The sequence below is a fragment of the Podarcis vaucheri genome (genome assembly GCF_965113315.1).
Source record: "Podarcis vaucheri genome assembly, chromosome: 2".
NCBI classification, from domain to species: domain Eukaryota; kingdom Metazoa; phylum Chordata; class Lepidosauria; order Squamata; family Lacertidae; genus Podarcis; species Podarcis vaucheri.
In genome coordinates this window covers 70,198,915-70,218,416 of record NC_138760.1, presented here as the reverse complement: position 1 = coordinate 70,218,416, position 19,502 = coordinate 70,198,915, and the positions used below count along the sequence as shown (strand labels likewise).

The following is a 19,502-nucleotide window of genomic DNA, read 5'->3' as shown; positions in this document are numbered from 1 at the left end:
GGGCCCCCCGCCGCTGCTACCCACCTGGGGGCGACTGTCCGTTGAGGGTGACCAGCGCCACCGGGGCGTTCTTAGTCCAAGGGTTCACCTTGGGCGGGGGGGCCTCGATGAATTCCTTGCGCCCAACGCCTCCCGTCTCTCCGCCCTCCTCGCCGCCGCTGCTGCTGCTACCGGCCTCGCTGGGCAGCCGCGTCGAGTCGGTGCCGCCGCCGCCGCTCCTCTGGTGCAGCAGGTTCTCCTTCTCCTGGTTGTTACTGTCCTCCTTCTGCTGCTTGATGCTGGGGGGCTTGAGCAGTGCCCCGTTTCGGCGCAGATGCTGCTCCCCCACGTTGCCGCCGCCGCCTTCCTTGCTGCAGCTGTCGGGGCCGCCCCCCTTGCCCTCGTCGGCGTCGGCCTTCTCTCCTTGGTGCAGGAGGTGCTGCTCCCCTTTCTCCTGAGGCTTCTTCATCACCAGCCCGTGCTCCTCGGAGGGCAGAAGGGGGTTCGCGGGCAGGAGAGCCTCCACCTGGGTAGCCATCTGCGCCCCCGCGGAGCCGCCTCGTGCCCCCGGCTCCAGGCTCTCCCCGGACAACACGCGCCCGCCCCAAACTTTGCCGACTTCCCCCTCCCACCCCCGAAAACCGCCTCGCCTCGCCCGGAGCTCTCCTGCCTCCCCTCTTTCTCCTCTCTCTTTCTGCGCCCCCCAACCCCTTCCTCAATCAGATGCGCACCCCGGAGCCACGGGGTGGGGGCTCGAGCCGCCGGCTTCCTCCCCCCCACCCTTGAAACCCAACCCCGGCGTGCCCCCTCCCCGTCTCCTCTAATGCCGCCGCAGCAATATGGAGAAGCAAGGAGACCACGCGACTGGCCGGGCGGGAGCGCGCGCCCTTCAGCCAGCTCCGCCTTAGAGAGGCCCCCGGGAGCGCGCACGCCGGTCCCGGCCGCGAGCGCGCCTAGGAAGTTGGGGAAGGCGAGCGAGCGGGCAGGTAGCCCGAGCTCAGGGCGGTGGGTGCGCCGGGGACGGGACGCGCGCGTGCCTGATGCAACTCGGCGAGAAAGAGGAGACGCTCCTTAAAGGGACCGAAGCAGGCGCGGTTGCCGAGTTGGGGCCTCTCCGCGCAGGCGCCGCCACACTGCTTCCCGGCTCCGGCTAGCCCTCGGGAGGCAGAGCACGGCCTGCTCGGCTCCAGCGAAGCTCTAGCTAGCTAGTCCTTCCAGCTGTTTGCTTTTGGGAGTAACCAAATAACGTAAATAACGTAGCCTGCCGAGTGGCCGGATCCTATGGATCCTTTTGGGAGTAGATCCCGCTAAATGCAAAAGCGTGTGCATAGGATTGCATTTCTTTCTCTCCTCGGTAGCAGCCTTCAGAGCCATTTAAGGCTCTGAGCAGGTAGCCGTCGGCCACAGAGGGGAATCTACTGGCTCCCACTTTCCTGTATCCTCCTAATTAGCAGCTTCCCCTCTTCTGTACATTCAAACTTCGTCTAGCTTTGCGTCTTCCAATTGCAAAACTAGCTGGATCCATCAACCTCTCCTGGGAACTGTAGTTCTGTGACAGGCAAACTGCAATGTGCAGGATTCTTCAGGGAAGTCATGTGTTTTAATTGTTTGCTTTGTACACAGCCTGACATTCATGGGGATTTGAGCCTGAGTCTCCCAAGTCCTAGTCTTAACACTAAATCATAATTCTAACTGGCCCTACTGGATCTTTGTCCATCAATGGAACTTAGGCAGATAACCTACTAGAGGTGGTGGAGGGGGAGAGAGATCCTCAGAATCTGGTTTCCAGGATTACACCTATCCCATGAATGACATGAACAATCTTTTAGTGAAAATCTGGAAGGAAAGTGATAAAGGGAAGGTGCAATGCTAAAAACTTACAATGCAATTTTGCCTCAGTGAATTTCTGGCCTCCATTTCACAACTGTTTTAATTCCGACAAACTATTATTAGGTACATAGTAGCATATAACAATGCCGGAACCACATTATTAGTTTGCTAAATGTATCTTTGCGCTGTATTTGATGGAAATATTTTTGTTCTTTTTTTTTTTATAAAGGAGTAACATAATGGGAAATTTCTGCATCACCCTGCAGTGGTACCACTAAGACATGGATTTACCGCATCAGTAAGAACTAGGTGTAAATTAAACAGTTTAGTTAAGCCAGTTGACCACAGACATTTCAAACTGGAGACCTTTAATCCCAGTCTACAACATAGCTCCTACTTTTCAGTTTTTATCCGTGTTTGTTTTTCTTTCTGCTTTAACGGCCAACTTGATAGATTATGACTTTCCCATTGAATATCAATATGCTAGTCTAACCAGTCTGTTTCCTAAATAAGGGAGGCAATATGGATTCAACACACTATATTGCATTATGTCTCAGTGTAAAGGTAGCTGCTTGGACCAAACCACCTTATAACCTTAATGAAAACTCTGGGATGTGTAATGAAGGAGGAGCATCAAACAGCAATTTTTGACAAGCAACACCTACATTCTGATACCTATAGAAACAGCTCGTATTTCAAAATCTGATTCAGATAAAAATTAGACTGTTGAAGACATCCATCAGAAGAGAACTACAAAACTATGAAAAATGCCTGCAGCATTTACAAATTATTCTAGCTTCTTTCTGGCACTTCATTTATAGTTACCTGTCATGTACACACCATCTCTAGTCTGGTAACAAGAATAATCTGTCAGTTGCAGTAATTAGGCCCCATAGAAACCCACCTTTGGGAAGAAAAGGATGTCATCAAATGACTATTTCCTGATGTGGAGTAACTGACAAGCATCACACAAACTTGCTTTACATGTGCTACCAGCAACAATAGTAAATGAAACATTTGTATACTGTGGGTCAGTATTTACACAACTCTGAAAACAAGGTTGCTGACGAATAGCTACATATTAAAACTTTAACTTTCAGAGAGGTGTAAAACAAGAGATGCATATGTTACAGATTGCTTTTCCATAAGCTCAAAGTGGTTTTCAATGAATAAATTGACACTTAAAATAGCATTTAAAACTGCAAAATAAAATAACAAAGCATGCAAGATTTATGTAAGACAACAAAAGATAACAGACTCCACTGGCTTCCAACTGAATTGGCTGAAATCACACCCTTATCAGACAGTTAAAAAGTCATTGGGAATCAGCACATCTTCCTAAAACCAGCTACATACAACTTTGTAATCTGGGATTGAAATAATTCCACAGCATCAAAACCACCATTGTGGAGGCCCTGCTCCCAGCAGCCAAAGGTCTCACTTATTAATGGAATACAAAGCAGATCCTCATTTGATCTACTTATTTGGGGTGGAATTGACACAGGAGAGGAGGTCTCTTAAGGTGTATGAGTCCCAGACCCTGAAGGGCTTTAAAGGTTTAAACCAGAAGCAAACTGGCAGCAAGTGTGGATGATATAGGTGAAATATGTTCAAATATGCTCCCCAAATTTGTACTGATTTGGCTGAAAACACACCAGCAGCCAATGCAGATAATATAATGCTAGCTAAACATATTCACACCTCCCAGTATTCAAATGAGCCAGGCAGTTGCATTTTCTATCCACTGAAGCCTTCAAGAGCACAAAGTGCATTCAAGCCTTGAAGTTGATCACATAGTCAGATCACCTCTGTCCAAGAAAGGGCAGAACCTACATGATAAAATGCATCTGGTGAGATACGTCTCTGGCCACCATAATTATCTGCTTATCAGAGATCTGGGAGTTGAGAAAAGTTTATACCTGCTCTAAGAGGAAGAGCAGTTTTTCAGGGTCTGAGGATGACTCGCCCACAGTATTTGTATTCTGTTTCAACCTGATTGCCTCATCCATCTGACAAAGCACTGGTTCGAGGCAGAAATGGCAGATTCCAGGTGCCTGATCACAGAAATCTAGAACTGGTTGTCATCAGCATACTGTTGACACCTCACTCCAAACCCCCAGATAAGCTTTATGACTTGATAGAGAGATGGGAGTGGGAAGACCTTTTTCAGCCAAGCACCATGTTCCCTGATGGACAATCTTCTGGTGGGTGGGGCCAGAGTCAAAAGTGGGCGGAGCAAAGTATGGCCACTACTGTTGTACAGTAAACTACATTTCAGTCACACATAAGTGAGATGTTTATACACACACCTATCACCATTCAGGCAAGCAAAAGGCATTTAAGGACACACTTCAACCAGGGAAAAGCAACAATTGGAAAAGTGTGCCAGTGGTGAGGGGTGTGGTCTGGGGATAGAGGGTGTGGCCTGGTGAGAGTTCCCAGGGCCTGATGAAGAAGTCTAGAGGGCCATATTCAGCCCTCCATCCAAGCCTGAGGGTTCCCACTCATATTATAGATATCATATAGCCTCTGTGACAATAAGGGAATTAAACCATCTGAGAGACAGCACTAATATTACAAACAGATGACATTCTTATGTCTTTCCAATGTAGAACAGTCAGAAGTAGCCTTGAATGCTCTTATTTAGACCTATGAATTTATTTTGGTTTTTTTAAAAGATAATTTGGATAAGGGGAAACAGAAGTAATAGATTAAAAAAAAAATTAATCCAAAGATTTATTTATTTAGGTAAGTTCAGCCAGACAGAACGACCTGTTCAATTTTTAGGTGTATATTTAACAAAAGAAGATAAGGATCTGTACCAGAACAACCTGATCACTGTACAGTAGTTTGAAAAGGAAGGGGGGACCCAAAAGTGACATTTTGATATGGTCAGCTCTGAATCTATTTTATAGGGTGAATTCAAATATCCATTTAATCTGATGTGAACTTTATGTTGTCAGATGCTGATGCTAATGCTGATGATTTATAGGGGGGTGAGAGGGATATGAGTATCTGCATGTCTTTCGCTCCCTCCCCTTCCCTGCACACACACGTGCAATGCAAGTAAACCAGTTTTGGATTGTGGTTTTCAGCAGAAAACTTGACAGAGAGGACCATTTTTATTTTATTTTAGATTTTATTCTCTCTCCTTCCTCTTCCCTTCTGTGAATGTTCTATTTCAGATGCCTGAATCTGGTCAATTTTTGTCTTGAGATTTGCCAGTGCTCCGTTACCTGAACTGCATTGACTCTAGTTCCACTTTGTACATATTACAGTTGCCTTTCCCCAAGAAAATAGAAGCCCTGGGCCCATATTTTAATGCTTGTGTGCTACTGAGACATATCTGTAATTATAAAGGAGCAAGTTTGAAGTAGATCTATAGAACCTTTTTCAGCCCAATAGTCATATTCCCTTAGGGGCAACCTTCCAGGGCCTATATTGTGGGGTCTCAGCTACTCCATCCTATTCCTCTCCCTTTGGTTTTCCATTCCCTCCTCCCAAAGTTAGTCAGCATTCTATGGCCACTGAGCTCACTCAGTCCGGTCTTGGTTTTGGATAATACCCCCCTTCTTTTCCTTACTTAAATATTGTTTTATTTCTTCAAACCTTGCGATTCCCCCAAGCTTCACTCTTGACGAGACGTTTACTTCTGATGAGTCCTTGCCTGTGGCCAGACTCCTGTTTGGATTGGCCAGGTTTCCCTTTGGTACTTAAGGCCCTTGGGACCCATTCAGCCTTAAGGTCAGAGACTAAACTCATCCTGGGTGTGGATGGCCCCTCCTCAGCATCATCACAGGATCCTGGCCCTCAGACAGAGAGCCTGACCCAGGGCTTGGTGTAAGGGCGGGTCTTCTGATGAGAAGTCCCCTGGCCAAGGCATGACAATCTCCCATCACCCCTGACCATTGGCCATCAGACAGGGGCTGATGGGAGCTGGAGTGCAACACACACACACACACACACACACACACACACACACACACACCAGGTATATAGTGTACAGTATAATATGCACAAACATTTCAACCGACTCATGCATGCCATATAACAACAATAGGAATAAATCAAGAATTACAAATGCACGGTGCCTTGTAATTTAGTTGATTGTATGTTAGCACAATGGTTCTGTCACCAATTTGCATCTCCACACTTAATAGGCCAATAATAAAAGGGAAAGTCAAATGAGTTGAGTCCAAGTTGAAAGAATCAGTGGTCCCCATGAACTAGTTTGGCAGGCTGATCAGGACATGTCTGCATTTCTCCTAACCTCTTAAGACCATATTTCCCTTCAAGTTCCTCATACAATTATTGCTGTCGATTCAGCTGACTTCATCCTTGCAGAAACCTCATGGAATGCAGCTAAACGTACAGATCAAGGTTATTAAACTTCTCTGTTGCTGTGGCTTTTTACTTGTTTTTGTATGCTTTAGCTCTTTTGAATGGCTAGTTTAAAAACTTTTTTTATACCAAGCCCTTCTGAGAATTCTCAGGGAGGGGGATAGCATATAATATTAATGACTATACAAACAACAACAGGAATGCAGGAAAAGAAAGAGCAATTTGTTAGAGCAACCTGCAGATCTTTTAGCTCCATAGACAAAAAGAAGAGAATGAACAAAATGCATTTCAAAGAGCTCTAGCAGAGCCTTCTTCCTAATGACTGGAAACTTGTTTCAAGTGCCACTGGCATGAAACCATAAAGGTAAGGCAAGGTGTAGAGATGTACACCACAAAAATAAAGGTGAGACAATCCAGTGCTTCACAACTACATACATGCACTCTTACTCTTGAGAGTAAGATTTCTTCAAGGTTGTGGAACTTACTTCACAGGATCTAACTACCCATCTTCATACAATTTTTGAGTGTCCAGACAAGTGTATGCATGTTTACTTGGGAGTAAATCCCATGGGGTTGTTTCTAGACTACTTAGTTGCATTTGGGTACTCAAAAGTAAGTCTTGCTGAATTCAGTGGAGCTTACTCTCAAAGATGGAAAAGATTGTTGATTTTGGTTCCCTCATTTCCTTATTTTCCCCCATCTTAAATTCAGCTCTTCATATTTCTGGATTTTTTCTAAACAAAAATCTTCATGAAAATGCACCAGCATTTTAATGTGAATTTCTTCTAACAAACACATTTTCTATGCTCTTTTGACTAATGTACATATTTTTGCAAAAAAAATCCCCCTACTATGATATTATAATATAATGCACATTTGTATGTTATTTTCACTAATATATTCATTTTTATGTGCACTTTCCTCTAACACATGCATTTTGTAAACACTGGTTGATTGGAGAACTCCATTGCAAAATTTGAATAAATGTGCATTTTGAAGGACAGCTCTCAGTTCTCAAATTGTTTTGAAAAGCTTAAATTTGTTAGATTTTCCTTTAAATGTTAATGGAATCACATTTCGCCATCATTCCTACTTCCAGGTAAGAGTGTATACAACTGCAGACTTAGGGTTGTATCCAACTTAGGTAGAGCAGACCCACGGAAATTAATGGGCCTAAATTTGTCGTGTTCATTATTTTCAGTGGATTTATTATGAGTTGGACTAATATTAGATACAACTCATAGAATTTAAGTGGGTTTGACTCCCAGGTAAGTTTGCAGAGGATTCCATCCTTACTGCAAGTGCTATTGTCTAAAGCATCACTGTTTGTTTGTTTTTAAGGGGGGGATGTTTACTAATCGCAAACACTGTTCAGGTTGTACTTATTTACAAGAAGGCCGGCACTGACAAAAGATAAAGGCAGACTGTAGTATAAACACTCTTGGTGCTTAGCAACCTACATACTAACTCAACTTCTTTTCTGCTAGGTTTACTTCCCACATTCTCCTCTGCATGCACGTTTCTTGGCTGAAAATTGATAAAGTTACCGTATTTTTTGCTCTATAAGACTCACTTTTTCCCTCCTAAAAAGTAAGGGGAAATGTGTGTGCGTCTTATGGAGCGAATGCAGGCTGCCCAGCTATCCCAGAAGCCAGAACAGCAAGAGGGATTGCTGCTTTCACTGCACAGCGATGCCTCTTGCTGTTCTGGCTTCTGAGATTCAGATTTTTTTTTCTTGTTTTCCTCCTCCAAAAACTAGGTGTGTCTTGTGGTCTGGTGCGTCTTATAGAGCGAAAAATATGGTACACAACTGGAATCAGTAACACAGAGTTACTGTGCTATGTTCACGAGGCAAAATGGAGTGTTTTAAAAGTTTTACAGACTTTGCCTCCCTTTCAGATTTCCTTGAGATGCCTGGGACCATAACAGCACGATGCATTTCTGTATTGAATTCTCTAATCATGATGATTCGTTGTCAGATTGCTTTGTGAAGAACTAATGACATGTTGAACACATTGTAGTCAATCTGAATTTTCACACAGAGGGGGAAAAGTTTCAGGGTTGGTTTCAATTGTTACTTTCTAAACAAGTGTCTTGTACATAATCCTCATATAGAAGATAAGTGACACAGAGGCCGCTAGAATGGAGGTTAAATATGCAAATCGGATCAGTTAACCAAACATTGCCCTGAGGTAATGTGACTAGCTACTAGAGAGATGGCCTTCTCAGTGGCAGTGTCCTATCTGCGGAAGGTTTTCCTCAGAGGTTTGCCTGGTTGTGGGCCAGGGATGTATTTTATCACAGCACAAAAATCCAGGGGTCCATGAGGGTTCAACCCTGGAACCTGAAGTCTCCTTGGGGGAGTCCATAAGCAAACCTCCAAACTGATGGTGACCTTGAAGGACCATTGGACCTGGACATCCCTGTCCTGGGACTAGATGTTGGATCAGGACTTGTAGCCCATCCAGTTAAACCTCTCGCTTAATGCGAGAAATCAAGAGTTAGAGTCTACAACAGTTGATGGCTGCTAGCTCTTGAAAATCCTCAGCTACAACTAAACAGCAGTACAGTGGTACCTCGGGTTACATACACTTCAGGTTACATACGCTTCAGGTTACAGATTCCACTAACCCAGAAATAGTGCTTCAGGTTAAGAACTTTGCTTCAGGATGAGAACAGAAATCGTGCTTCGGCGGCGCAGCAGCAGCAGGAGGCCCTATTAGCTAAAGTGGTCTTCAGGTTAAGAACAGTTTCAGGTTAAGACCGGACCTCCGGAATGAATTAAGTACTTAACCTGAGGTACCACTGTATTTCCAACAGACAGATATGAGTAGTGAACAGTAGTGGCAGATTCACAATAATCTTACCCACCTTTGTGCCTTTTAGTAACAGTCTTGCAAAAATTGTCTAAAAGGATGGCCTTCAGATTCTTTAACAAATCCTATGAAGGATTCTAAATATTAAAAATGGTGCATCTCACTATTGGATTTTTAAAAATCTAACATTGCAACACAAGACAGTAAACTGGATTCTCACTTGGAAAAACCCTTATATTCCTCAGATCCTTGACATCTGCTCCATTATTAAAATAATCTTCATTAATGTTACACTTTTAGCAAAATAGATAAACTCCGAAAGTGACCTCCTTGTTCAACAATGATGCTCCTAGACACTTGATCTAATCTTTCTGGTAAACTGACACCCTCTTACTGGGAATATTCTCTTTTGTTCCAGAAGTTTTGATGTACTAATAATTAACCCACACAACCTGGCACAGTCCATGTTCTTTGTATTTTGTTCTGACCATTTTGCCCAATGAAGAAGTGTGTGAAGTTGACTTTGTGTCCATGGATCGTTTGGTCCAATGCCAGATATCATCTCAACCTAGTTATATTGACTATACAAGTCTGTCAAGCTCATCTGCCCTATGAATTCGGACCACATTGTTCCAGTCAACAGAACACATTAACAACGGTTGAAGCATCCTTGCTTCTATTGTGCTTTATGTGAGCCTGCTACTGACTGTCATTCAGAAAACATAGCAGGTTTGAAATGTGCTGCCTCCCTTCTAAGAGAGGGGATTGCTGGGGAAATGCTGCACTATTATTGTGTAATCTCCTTTGACGTCTAATACATTCCAGCACACAATTTAAGGTCCTGATATGTGATGTTTCTGGGAACTTAAACCAGGGATTGGCAATTCTTCTTCTTCTTCTTCTTCTTCTTCTTCTTCTTCTTCTTCTTCTTCTTCTTCTTCTTCTTGACAAAGAGCTCCTAGGTTTTGTTCAATCCATCATGTGGTGCATTGGGTCAGTGCATCTGGCTGTTAACCAGAAGGTTGGTGGTTTGAGCCTGCCCAGGGGCAGTTGTGGGCAGGATTCCTGCATTGCAGGGGGTTGAACCAGATGACCCTCAAGGTCCCTTCCAAGTCTACAATTCTATAAACTGTTGCAGACAGCAGTTGAATATTGCCCATCACATTACTGGAGGTAAACACCAACTTCATTGCTTTCCTCATGCCATCTTCTTCTTTTATTTTGTATGAGAAATACTCCCAAAACTTTTTTTTTTAAAGTACCCACCCCCCCAAAGAGTGTTATCATTCCCTTGCCACAGCCATGCCCCACCCATTTTTGAAAACTTCTCATTTTTCCTTCCTTCATTTCGTTTTTCAGAGGCTGTGTGCTCCTCTGTGTCTCCCTTCTCACAACGACTTACGTAAAGCAGAATATTGCACTACTGGTGTTGCATTGGCACACAGCACTCAGAGTAAAGCTCTTCTGTTCCTGGAAAAGTTCTAAGATACAGTTTTGATCTGTTATTCGTTACAACAGGGTCAGGGGTGTGGGTGTGTGATCTCAATATTCTTTTCAGTACTGTTTTTAATGCATTTATTCATTGCTTTTTACACTTACGAGTGTCTCAGAACAACTTACGAAAGCAAGACGATAGAAATAACATAAGAAACTTTTAAAATCAAATATAAAAACACAGATAGGACAGTGAGCAAAGTTTTAGTGTTCTAACACACAAACCCTATTTTTGGTTGTGTCCCCCCCCTCCTTCCAAGTGTCCTTTATCTCAGTAGCCTAATTATTTTGGGGTGGGGGGAAGGAGCAGAAAACTTTCTGTTGCTGGTGTTGCTAATCAGTTGTTTGTCAGAATCTTTGCATATTTGCTGCAAAACACTCAGAGATTTACCAGTAGATCTGGATCAATCTTCTGCCCACCCCTGCATTAGAAAGTTTCCTGGCTGCACCAGAATTCAGATTCCAGCAACTTGCCTAACAGCAAACACCTAATTCAGAAACTGCTGAGGCTGCTCAGATCTCTGGGGGCTACAATTCTGAGAACACTAACTAGGAAGGAAATCCTGTTAAGGAATAGGTTGCGTTTATTTATCATTCCTCCTGATTTGCTTGCAGTGAGATCAGAAGATGCTGGCTATTTAATGAGCATTCATTCTGAATTATTTGCAGGATGCAAATGTTATCCTATGCTTTCCAGTGTGTTTTCACATCACTTTGCTTATTGCGAAAAGCCCGATCTTTTGGGGAAGTAGGTGTGTTGCAGAAGATCTCCTAATGAACTATAAATGTGCAGCCTAAATTTGCCAGAATGTGAAAATAGTGGAAGCCCAGAAGTGCCCTAATTCGCCAGTGTCCTTCTGCATAGGAATGCCTGTAAATTCTCTTAACCTAGAAGTTCTATTGATAGGACAGAGAGCAGTTCATGGGTTATTCTGAAACTGTGAAAACCCTCTTTGGATATAACCAGAAAAGTCTGAATTGGAAGAAAACATAAATTTGGCGGTTCTCCTTGTTTCCTTTGTGGCCCTGAGCCTCTACACAAGGGATATGGTTGAGTTAGGAATCAAGCAAACAGAACTTTCTCCATTTCTGTACCAAAGCATTAATTTCAATTACAGGCAACTCCCCATTTACGTGGGGGTTATGTTCTGAGGCCCTGCACATTTAAGTGAAATCGCATATATCAGGAACACCATTGAAAAAGCCTGCAAACACCCACCAAACCTCCTTGCTCAAACTCAAACTCTCCACAGGCCTCAAAGGTCGGTGCAAGGGCTCCTGGGACTGTACTTGCAAAGGCTCATTGGATTGCTAGTTGCTGTTTTCACACAATTTTTTCTCTTTTCATGCTCTTTTACAGCTGTTTTTGCCCCTTTTTGTGCCTCTTCCAAGTTTGCAGTGATGCGCACATGTGCAATCGCATGTGCCTTCAATGCGTGTAAATGGGGAGTTGCATGTATAGCCCTTGGCTTGGCTCACTTTTTGGTGCAAATCACTTAGCATGTGGTATATATGCTAAGGAACCCCTATACACTATTTATCTACTTGCACTAGGGACGCAGGTGGTGCTGTGGGTTAAACCACAGAGTCTAGGGCTTGCCGATCAGAAGGTTGGCGGTTCTAATCCCTGCGATGGGGTGAGCTCCCGTTGCTCGGTCCCTGCTCCTGCCAACCTAGCAGTTTGAAAGCACATCAAAGTGCAAGTAGATAAATAGGTACCACTCTGGCGGGAAGGTAAACGGCGTTTCCATGTGCTGCTCTGGTTCACCAGAAGCGGCTTAGTCATGCTGGCCACATGACCCAGAAGCTGTATGCCCGCTCCCTTGGCCAATAAAGCGAGATGAGCGCCACAACCCCAGGGTTGGTCACGACTGGACCTTATGGTCAGGGGTCCCTTTACCTTTACCTACTTGCACTGGCATGCTTTTGAACTGTCGGGTTGGCAGAAGCTGGGACAGAGAAACGGGAGCTCACCCCGTCGCGGGGATTTGAACCGCCGACCTTCCAATCAGCAAGTCCAGGAGGCTCAGTGGTTTAGACCACAGCACCACCCACGTCCCTATACATTCTACCATGGGGAGACACTCCAGGGCCGGCCCACTCATGTGGTTAAGTGCAGCAACTGCCTCTGGCAGCGGGATCCACGAGGGCAACAGATTCCTCCCTTGCTCCTGGCGTAGATCTTCATCCACACCTTCTTCCCTGGCAGGGGACAGGCACTGTTTGGTGTGTCACTTCAGGTGCCAAAATGTCTGAGGCAGGTCCTGAATCACTCCTACCTCCTTTAGCGTTACTTTGACCGGATATTCAAGGTGTCCTCCTGCTCAGCCCTGTCTTCTTCTTCTTCTTCTTCTTCTTCTTCTTCTTCTTCTTCTTCTTCTTCCACACCCTCCCCCCTCCTCTACAGCCTGCACACAGCACCTTTGTGCAGCATACTTCACTGGTAGTGATATTTCCTTGCGGAATTCAGGCAAAAGGGCAGGCAGATGCCAAATCTGTGAAAACACCAAGCTGCTTCAGCTTCAGTTTCCCAAAGGAAGCCTTTCAGGTGCAATTAAAAATTGGGGAGAAATTCAATTCCATTTCCATCTAAAGGTGAATTTACCAAATTCGCACATTCCAAAACAATGCACCAACGGAAACACAGCCATCCTTCATAATTCACACTTACTTAAATATTGCAGTGTGCTTCTCCAGATAAGAAAAACACAAATGAGAAATTGAGAGAACTAAAAAAAATGACAGTTTTCTCCATGCTTAGGTAACAGGCTGGAGTAGTCATCAAACGCTGATGGGAAAGAGAAGGAACTCATTAGATTCCCCAGTCATTTGGCAATTCAGAAAGAACATGCAGCCACAAAGGCACCCTTTGTTGTCCATCCTGTGCCCTGGGCCTTCTCTCTTCCTTTTTGCTGTTTAAGTATTTTTTTTATTTCATTTGTGGAACTGCCAGTTTCTACACTGTACGGCGGGGATAGCCAACATGATTCACTGCACATATTGTTCACCTCCCAACTCCCAAATCCCATTAGCCTCAGAAATCATGGCCATTTATTTATTTATTTAGGGATATGTATACCCCACCTATTAATCAAAGTTCTTGTAGAGACATACAACATATTAAAAACACAATAAAATAGAAATATATATATACAATAGACACTACACCAGGGCACCTCCCTGCCGTTCTGCAGAAGAGTTTCCTGGGCTGCAAATAACTGTTGAAGCAGTTATATGTTAGTCCCACACAGACCAGGATATTATTACTGGGTGGCTGCTGCTAATGTCCCTCACAGCCCCAGACTGGTTGTCGTTTTCATTAAATTACATTATACCATTTCATATTTTATTACTGTTCACTGTCCTGGTATCCATAAGATTGAGGGCTGGTTTCGAAATGTTTTAAACTAGCACATAACAAATACAGCATTTCAAATTAGGAACATCCATCTTTCTTCTTGGAATGGATATGAAATATTCACACACACTCCATGTGAAAAAGATAAATCCAACAGAAAGCAATAACAATTCAGATGTCCAAGCCGGGTTTCTCAAGAACATTCCTGGATTTCTGAATCCTGTTTTAGAGTCTACACTCTCCCTGTCCATATTTTGAAGTCTGTGTTCTGCCTGTCCTGTTCCTCTCATTCTTAAACAGCTCTGCACAGTTTACATTCCCAGCAAAACAACTCTCTGCTTCCCCTGCCAATAACACCCTGTCAGCAACTGGTCAGCGAGTCTGAGGTAAAAGGGGTTTCAGCAGAGAAGTAAAGTGCAATGCCAGCAATAGGCCGAGGGCTGCTATTGTACAAGCATGGTCCATGGGACACAGAGAAGGGATTAAGAGATCTGTGTCAACAGCATGCTTGCATATATAAACAGTGCAGTGGAAAAGAATTCAGGTTCACACATTCATTATCACTGATGAAGTCATCTGCAGTAAAAGCCAAGCTCTGCTCAGGCCGGGGCACAGCATTATTTTAATTAGTCGTGGCTATTGTGCTGTTGCTGGGTCTGGGTCTCAAGTTGGGGCTGATCTTTTTTGGTGGGTGTGGGATGAAGCCACCCAAGAGGTTGACTCCATCACATTCAAGAGCTTGGCATCTCATAGAAAAAGAGTCAGGGAACAATGGGAGAGATACCACTAGTCTGACGCCTCATCTCTCAACCCAGGAAAGTGCTGACTCTCCAAGCGCCCCTATTTCCCAGGGACCAGTGGCGTAGCATGGGGGGTGCAGGCGGGGCCGGCCACACCGGGCGCAACATCTGGAGGTTAGTGTTAGGGGGCGCAAATCCACGGGTTAGGGGGCACAAATTACTTGCCTTGCCCCGGGTGCTGACAACCCACGCTACGCCACTGCCAGGGACATTCCCAGATTTGAAATGTTGGAGGGTATGAAAGTGATGTAGAGCTGGCCCAATGCTTGTGCCTAGGCTCAAAAGCTCTCTGCAAGTGATCAGTTCATGCCTCTGGCAAATGTGATCTTTCCCTCCCCCAGCAGCCCACTACGTAGGGAGAGGAAGAGGGGGAGTAATAGAAAGAGGGAGAAAAAAATGGAGTGGTTCCACCCAGTTTTGACTCCAACACCACCTACAATTGTAGTTAGCCACACTCTGTCAGCATGCAGCCCCTGACACATTACCCCTGAGAGAGCGTGGCCTGGAAAGTAAAAAGATTGCCCATGAAGGAAATCAAGTTGTTAGTGTGGCACACAAGGCATTTTGATACTCTGGTAAGAGCACTGTTAGGAAGCCGTTTGTTCCTTCACCAGGGCTCTTCTCAGTTAAAAACATAAAAACATGGAGTTAGCATGGACCTGAAGGTCACCTGCTCAAACCAGAAGCATAAGGAGTCAAAGCCCATTCTCCCTACTCTAGTGCAGCCCTGCCCAAACTGTGACCGTCTGAGTCAAACACAAACTTCCAGCCATGTAAAGCTGCTTGACAGTCCCATTTTATTTTATTTTTTAGAGTTCCAGGCAAGCGGCATAAACAGCAAGTTCATCTGGCTCCGAACGGGCTGACATATATAACTGGTGAGCTGTGTTCTGCACAGTGGACCATGCCGTGTGTAGGAAGGAGTCAAACTATCTGTCTACAAGCCCCTCACGGGTAGAGAATTCCATAGCACTTTAAATCTTCCTGTACACACTTTGCCAGTCCAAATTGGTTTGATGAATATCAGAGCTGGCCCTAGATATCACTCTCTTCCCCCCACCCCCCTCAATTCCATTTACAGAATCTGTAAAGACTTGCAGCTGAATCTTACTTCAGTCCTGGCAATGGGACTGCACCTTCCACTTAAGAACAACAGGCTCAGTGGTGCATGGCACACATAGTTCTGTTCTCTAAGGAAACTCAAGTGGAACAGTGGAAGGTGCAGGCTGCTACCACTGCATTTACTGCCTGAGGCAGCCACCTCATTCAGCCTAATGATAGGACCAGTCCTGCTTCTACTGAGGAATGAACATGAGAAACCACAGAGAACTCTCACAACTTTGATCCCAAACAGGTATAAATCATCCAACTTGGGCAGAGGAGATGTATGGGCTTTCATCATATGCCGAGATTGAAGCAACTTGTAACATCTCTCAGAAAAAGCAACATAAATGCATTTTCTAATGAATAGCTCCCCAAAAAGGACAGCAGTGGCAGTTCCTTCTCCCATCAATTATTTTATTAATGAAGGCATCTCCAGTACCAGGCACCACAAGGCCAAGGTTGGATCATAAATCTTGTTACAGATCTAGAGTTAGTGAACTTTAGAAATTAGTAAAATGGCAGAATTTAGATAATTTTTGGAGTATTGAAGGGAAGATTCCAGGCCAGTGGAAAAATACAGGCCAGGGCTTCGCGTGGGACAGAGATCACTAACATGATGAAAGGTCTTGGTGGCTCATCACAGAGAAATCCTTGGGCCAGCAGAGGTTGCCAAAGTTATGGTGAATGATGTAATCAGTTTATTCTCACCTTTTAAAACTAATTAATTCTCACCTTTTAAAACTAATTAATTCTCACCTTTTAAAACTAATTAATTCTCACCTTTTAAAACTAGGCTTGGAAGAGGGGAGTGAACGGATGGGGAGGAGTTTCTTGAAGCAAAGTGTTCTGGGAACAAGAAGGGGGAAATAAGTAGAACTCTATGCAGGTGCTGAAGGTCAGAACCATCTAGGCAGGCTGGGACAGAGACACAGAGATGTACTGGAATCCTATACTATGGGGAACAAGCCCTTCGAAATGTGAATGCTATAAACTCTGCAGCTCTCTATTGCAGACTTTAGGTGTAAATATGTGTAAAGTAAACCATATTTCTTAAAGACACTAGCCTCCACCGTGCCTTGAATTCCCAATGGAAACACAACCCTGGGTGAGTGCCTGTAACTACCTGGGATTTTGCTATGCTTGGTGGAGATTGGAGGTAACACTATTTGTATAAATTGATAGAAGCTCTTGGAGGAAACAGGACACATCTTCCTGAATTTTTACTCTAAAAAGAGCAGAGGACTGAGGGGTGTTCAAATGACCCCTCCCCATACATGCAACAAGGACAACATGATAATGACTACTGGCAACACCCTAAAAGGGGCACCTCTCCTCCTGTGGCTGTACCTTCTGCATTGGTATGAAGGGACACTGCACACAACAATATGCATATGCAATTCCTCCATGCAAGCAGCAACTCTGGCCCACCCTGGTTCCCAGTGACATACAGCAGCCACCACACATATCCGAATGCATGTAGGGCCCTTTAACATTAATGCTGAATGTGTAGCTACTGGCTAGCAGATAGCAGATAGATGCAAAGCTGCTCCTTCTCACACAGAAGCAAGGGAATGATGTTGTCTTATGAATTCCTGCCAATGACTCCAGAATATGCTTGCTGGTTCCACCTGCACACACCTGCTACACATCCCGCAAGCTCTGAAACCCAACTCAGATATAAGGCAAAGGACGAACACGCTGCTAAGAATGAACTGCTGCAGTGGCTATTTGCAGACTGAGAGATATGTTACTGTCACTGAAAATAAACATCCCTGCAGTACAGTATTCCCTGGACGCTGTATGTGTAATGGAACCAGACCGAGAAGTTTGTCTTCAGAGCTGCACAAACATTAATCTGATGACACTGGTCTAGGTGTGTGTGTGTGCGCGTGTGTGTGTGTGTGCATTTTGTAGCACACAATGATCTGGTTTGCACCTAATACTAAGTCAAATTATGGCTTAGCACGAATGAGCAAATGTGCAGGTTCAGTGTTTGTCCCTTGGTTTTGCTGTTGCTGAGCTACCCATGGTTTGGATTAGTGTTACATCTGAACCCAGGCTTGTGGTTTATCTCCCTCCAAATGCTGAGCTGTAACCGAGGTTTGTTTTTTGTATACCACTTGTGGTTTGTCTAGGGGAGACAAACCACAAGCTTGGGCTCAGACATAATGCTAAGCCAAACCATCATTTAGCCCTGGGTAGTCTATTTACAACAATCAACATAGGAGCATAGCATTATATTGAATTGGACCATTGGTCCATCTAGAATAGAATAGAATTTATTATTTATACCCCGCCCATCTGGCTGGGTTTCCCCAGCCACTCTGGGGAACATTCCAACAGAGTGTTAAAATACAGTGGTCTGTTAAACATAAAAAGCTTCCCTAATGAGGGCTGCCTTCCAATGCCTTCTAAAAGTCTGGTAGTTGTTCTTCTCTTTGACATCTGGTGGGAGGGCGTTCCACAGGGTTGCCACTACCAAGAAGGCCCTCTGCTTGGTTCCCTGTAACTTGGCTTCTCACAGTGAGGGAACCACCAGAAGGCCCTCGACGCTGGACCTCAGTGTCCGGGCAGAATGATGGGGGTGGAGACGCTCCTTCAGATATACAGGACCGAGGCCATTTAGGGGTTTAAAGGTCAGCACCAACTCTTTGAATTGTGCTCGGAAATGTACTGGGAGCCATCTAGCTCAGTATTGTCTGCACTTGACTGGCAAAAGATCTCTAGGATTTCAGGCAGGATTCTCTTCTAACACTACCTGGAGATGCCAAGGACTGAACCTAGAATCTTCTGCTTACATAGCAGGTGCTTGACCACTGAGCTATGGCCAGCCCTATAGCATTTGGTCTGCTGGACACTGACATATGCATATAACCTTTTCAATTCTGAGTCAGAGAACTGAAAAGAAGGATGGAAGAATTTTTAGATGATATGCTGTTCATACAGGCAAGCATAACAAGCTTGACAAATTACCGTAACGTACAGAACTAGTTCGTTACAGATTTCAGCACCATTCCTAGCTATTCTTGTCAATAGCATGTTTAAATGCACATGCCATTATTTCCTATGAGAAGATTGAAAACAGGTTAAGATACAGAAATCATCATTCATGTTACCTACAGAACAAGAGGAAGAGTCCCTAACTCTGTAGCTGAAGTGATCAGATGCAAGAGAGGGCATTTGACTGTGTCCAGCTTCTCTTAGCATTACTTTCAAAAACACTGTAAACCATTCTCTGTGACAAGATTTATCTACCAATTTACCTATCAATATGTTCACTTCTGTACAACCAGCAAAGATACAGGAAGTGTCTCCTCTTATGCATGTGGTCAGCTTCCTTCCAGTCTGCTGGCATTTTTAAAAGGATCTTTGTAGGTTGCCTGTTGTTGTTGTTGGCACTGCTCCTATGCCATTTAGAATATCTAGATCCTGTATCTAATATGCTTATTTTGTTGACCTTATTCATAGCAATCTATAATCCATTTATTGCAGAGTTACCCTGTTAATTAATAAATTGGATTGCTCTGGAATCAATATGTTGCAGATTGCCTGTCTGTAGTAACCACCTGTTGTTTCTACGTGGAAGCTTAAAAGCCGACCAATTTCAACAGAACTTGCATTGTTTGTGCCCAGAATTGTTACTTCTAGATTGGGGAAGGAGCCAATGTTTAGTTACATATTTATAAAGTGCCAGTTGATACACTGAGTCCTTTGTTGTTGCTCTTTTACTTGGGGATGCCAAACACCATGACCACAGAAAGACGAAAATGATGACAGATG

The 19,502-nt window shown here is 44.2% G+C and overlaps 1 protein-coding gene across 4 annotated transcripts in view; it reads right to left on the bottom strand.

The window, feature by feature from the left end:
- Positions 1-823, bottom strand: part of LARP1 (La ribonucleoprotein 1, translational regulator) — a 68,192-nt gene extending 67,369 nt beyond the window's left edge. For 2 of the 4 annotated variants that reach the window (XM_082211749.1, XM_082211750.1), the window contains exon 1: positions 25-823. In XM_082211749.1, the coding sequence (XP_082067875.1) occupies positions 25-517 (493 nt within the window). In that variant the 5' untranslated portion in view covers positions 518-823. The remainder of the gene's footprint in view (positions 1-24) is intronic. The other 2 variants (XM_082211752.1, XM_082211751.1) reach the window with 2 other exon arrangements.
- Between the last annotated feature and the right edge of the window lie 18,679 nt (positions 824-19,502).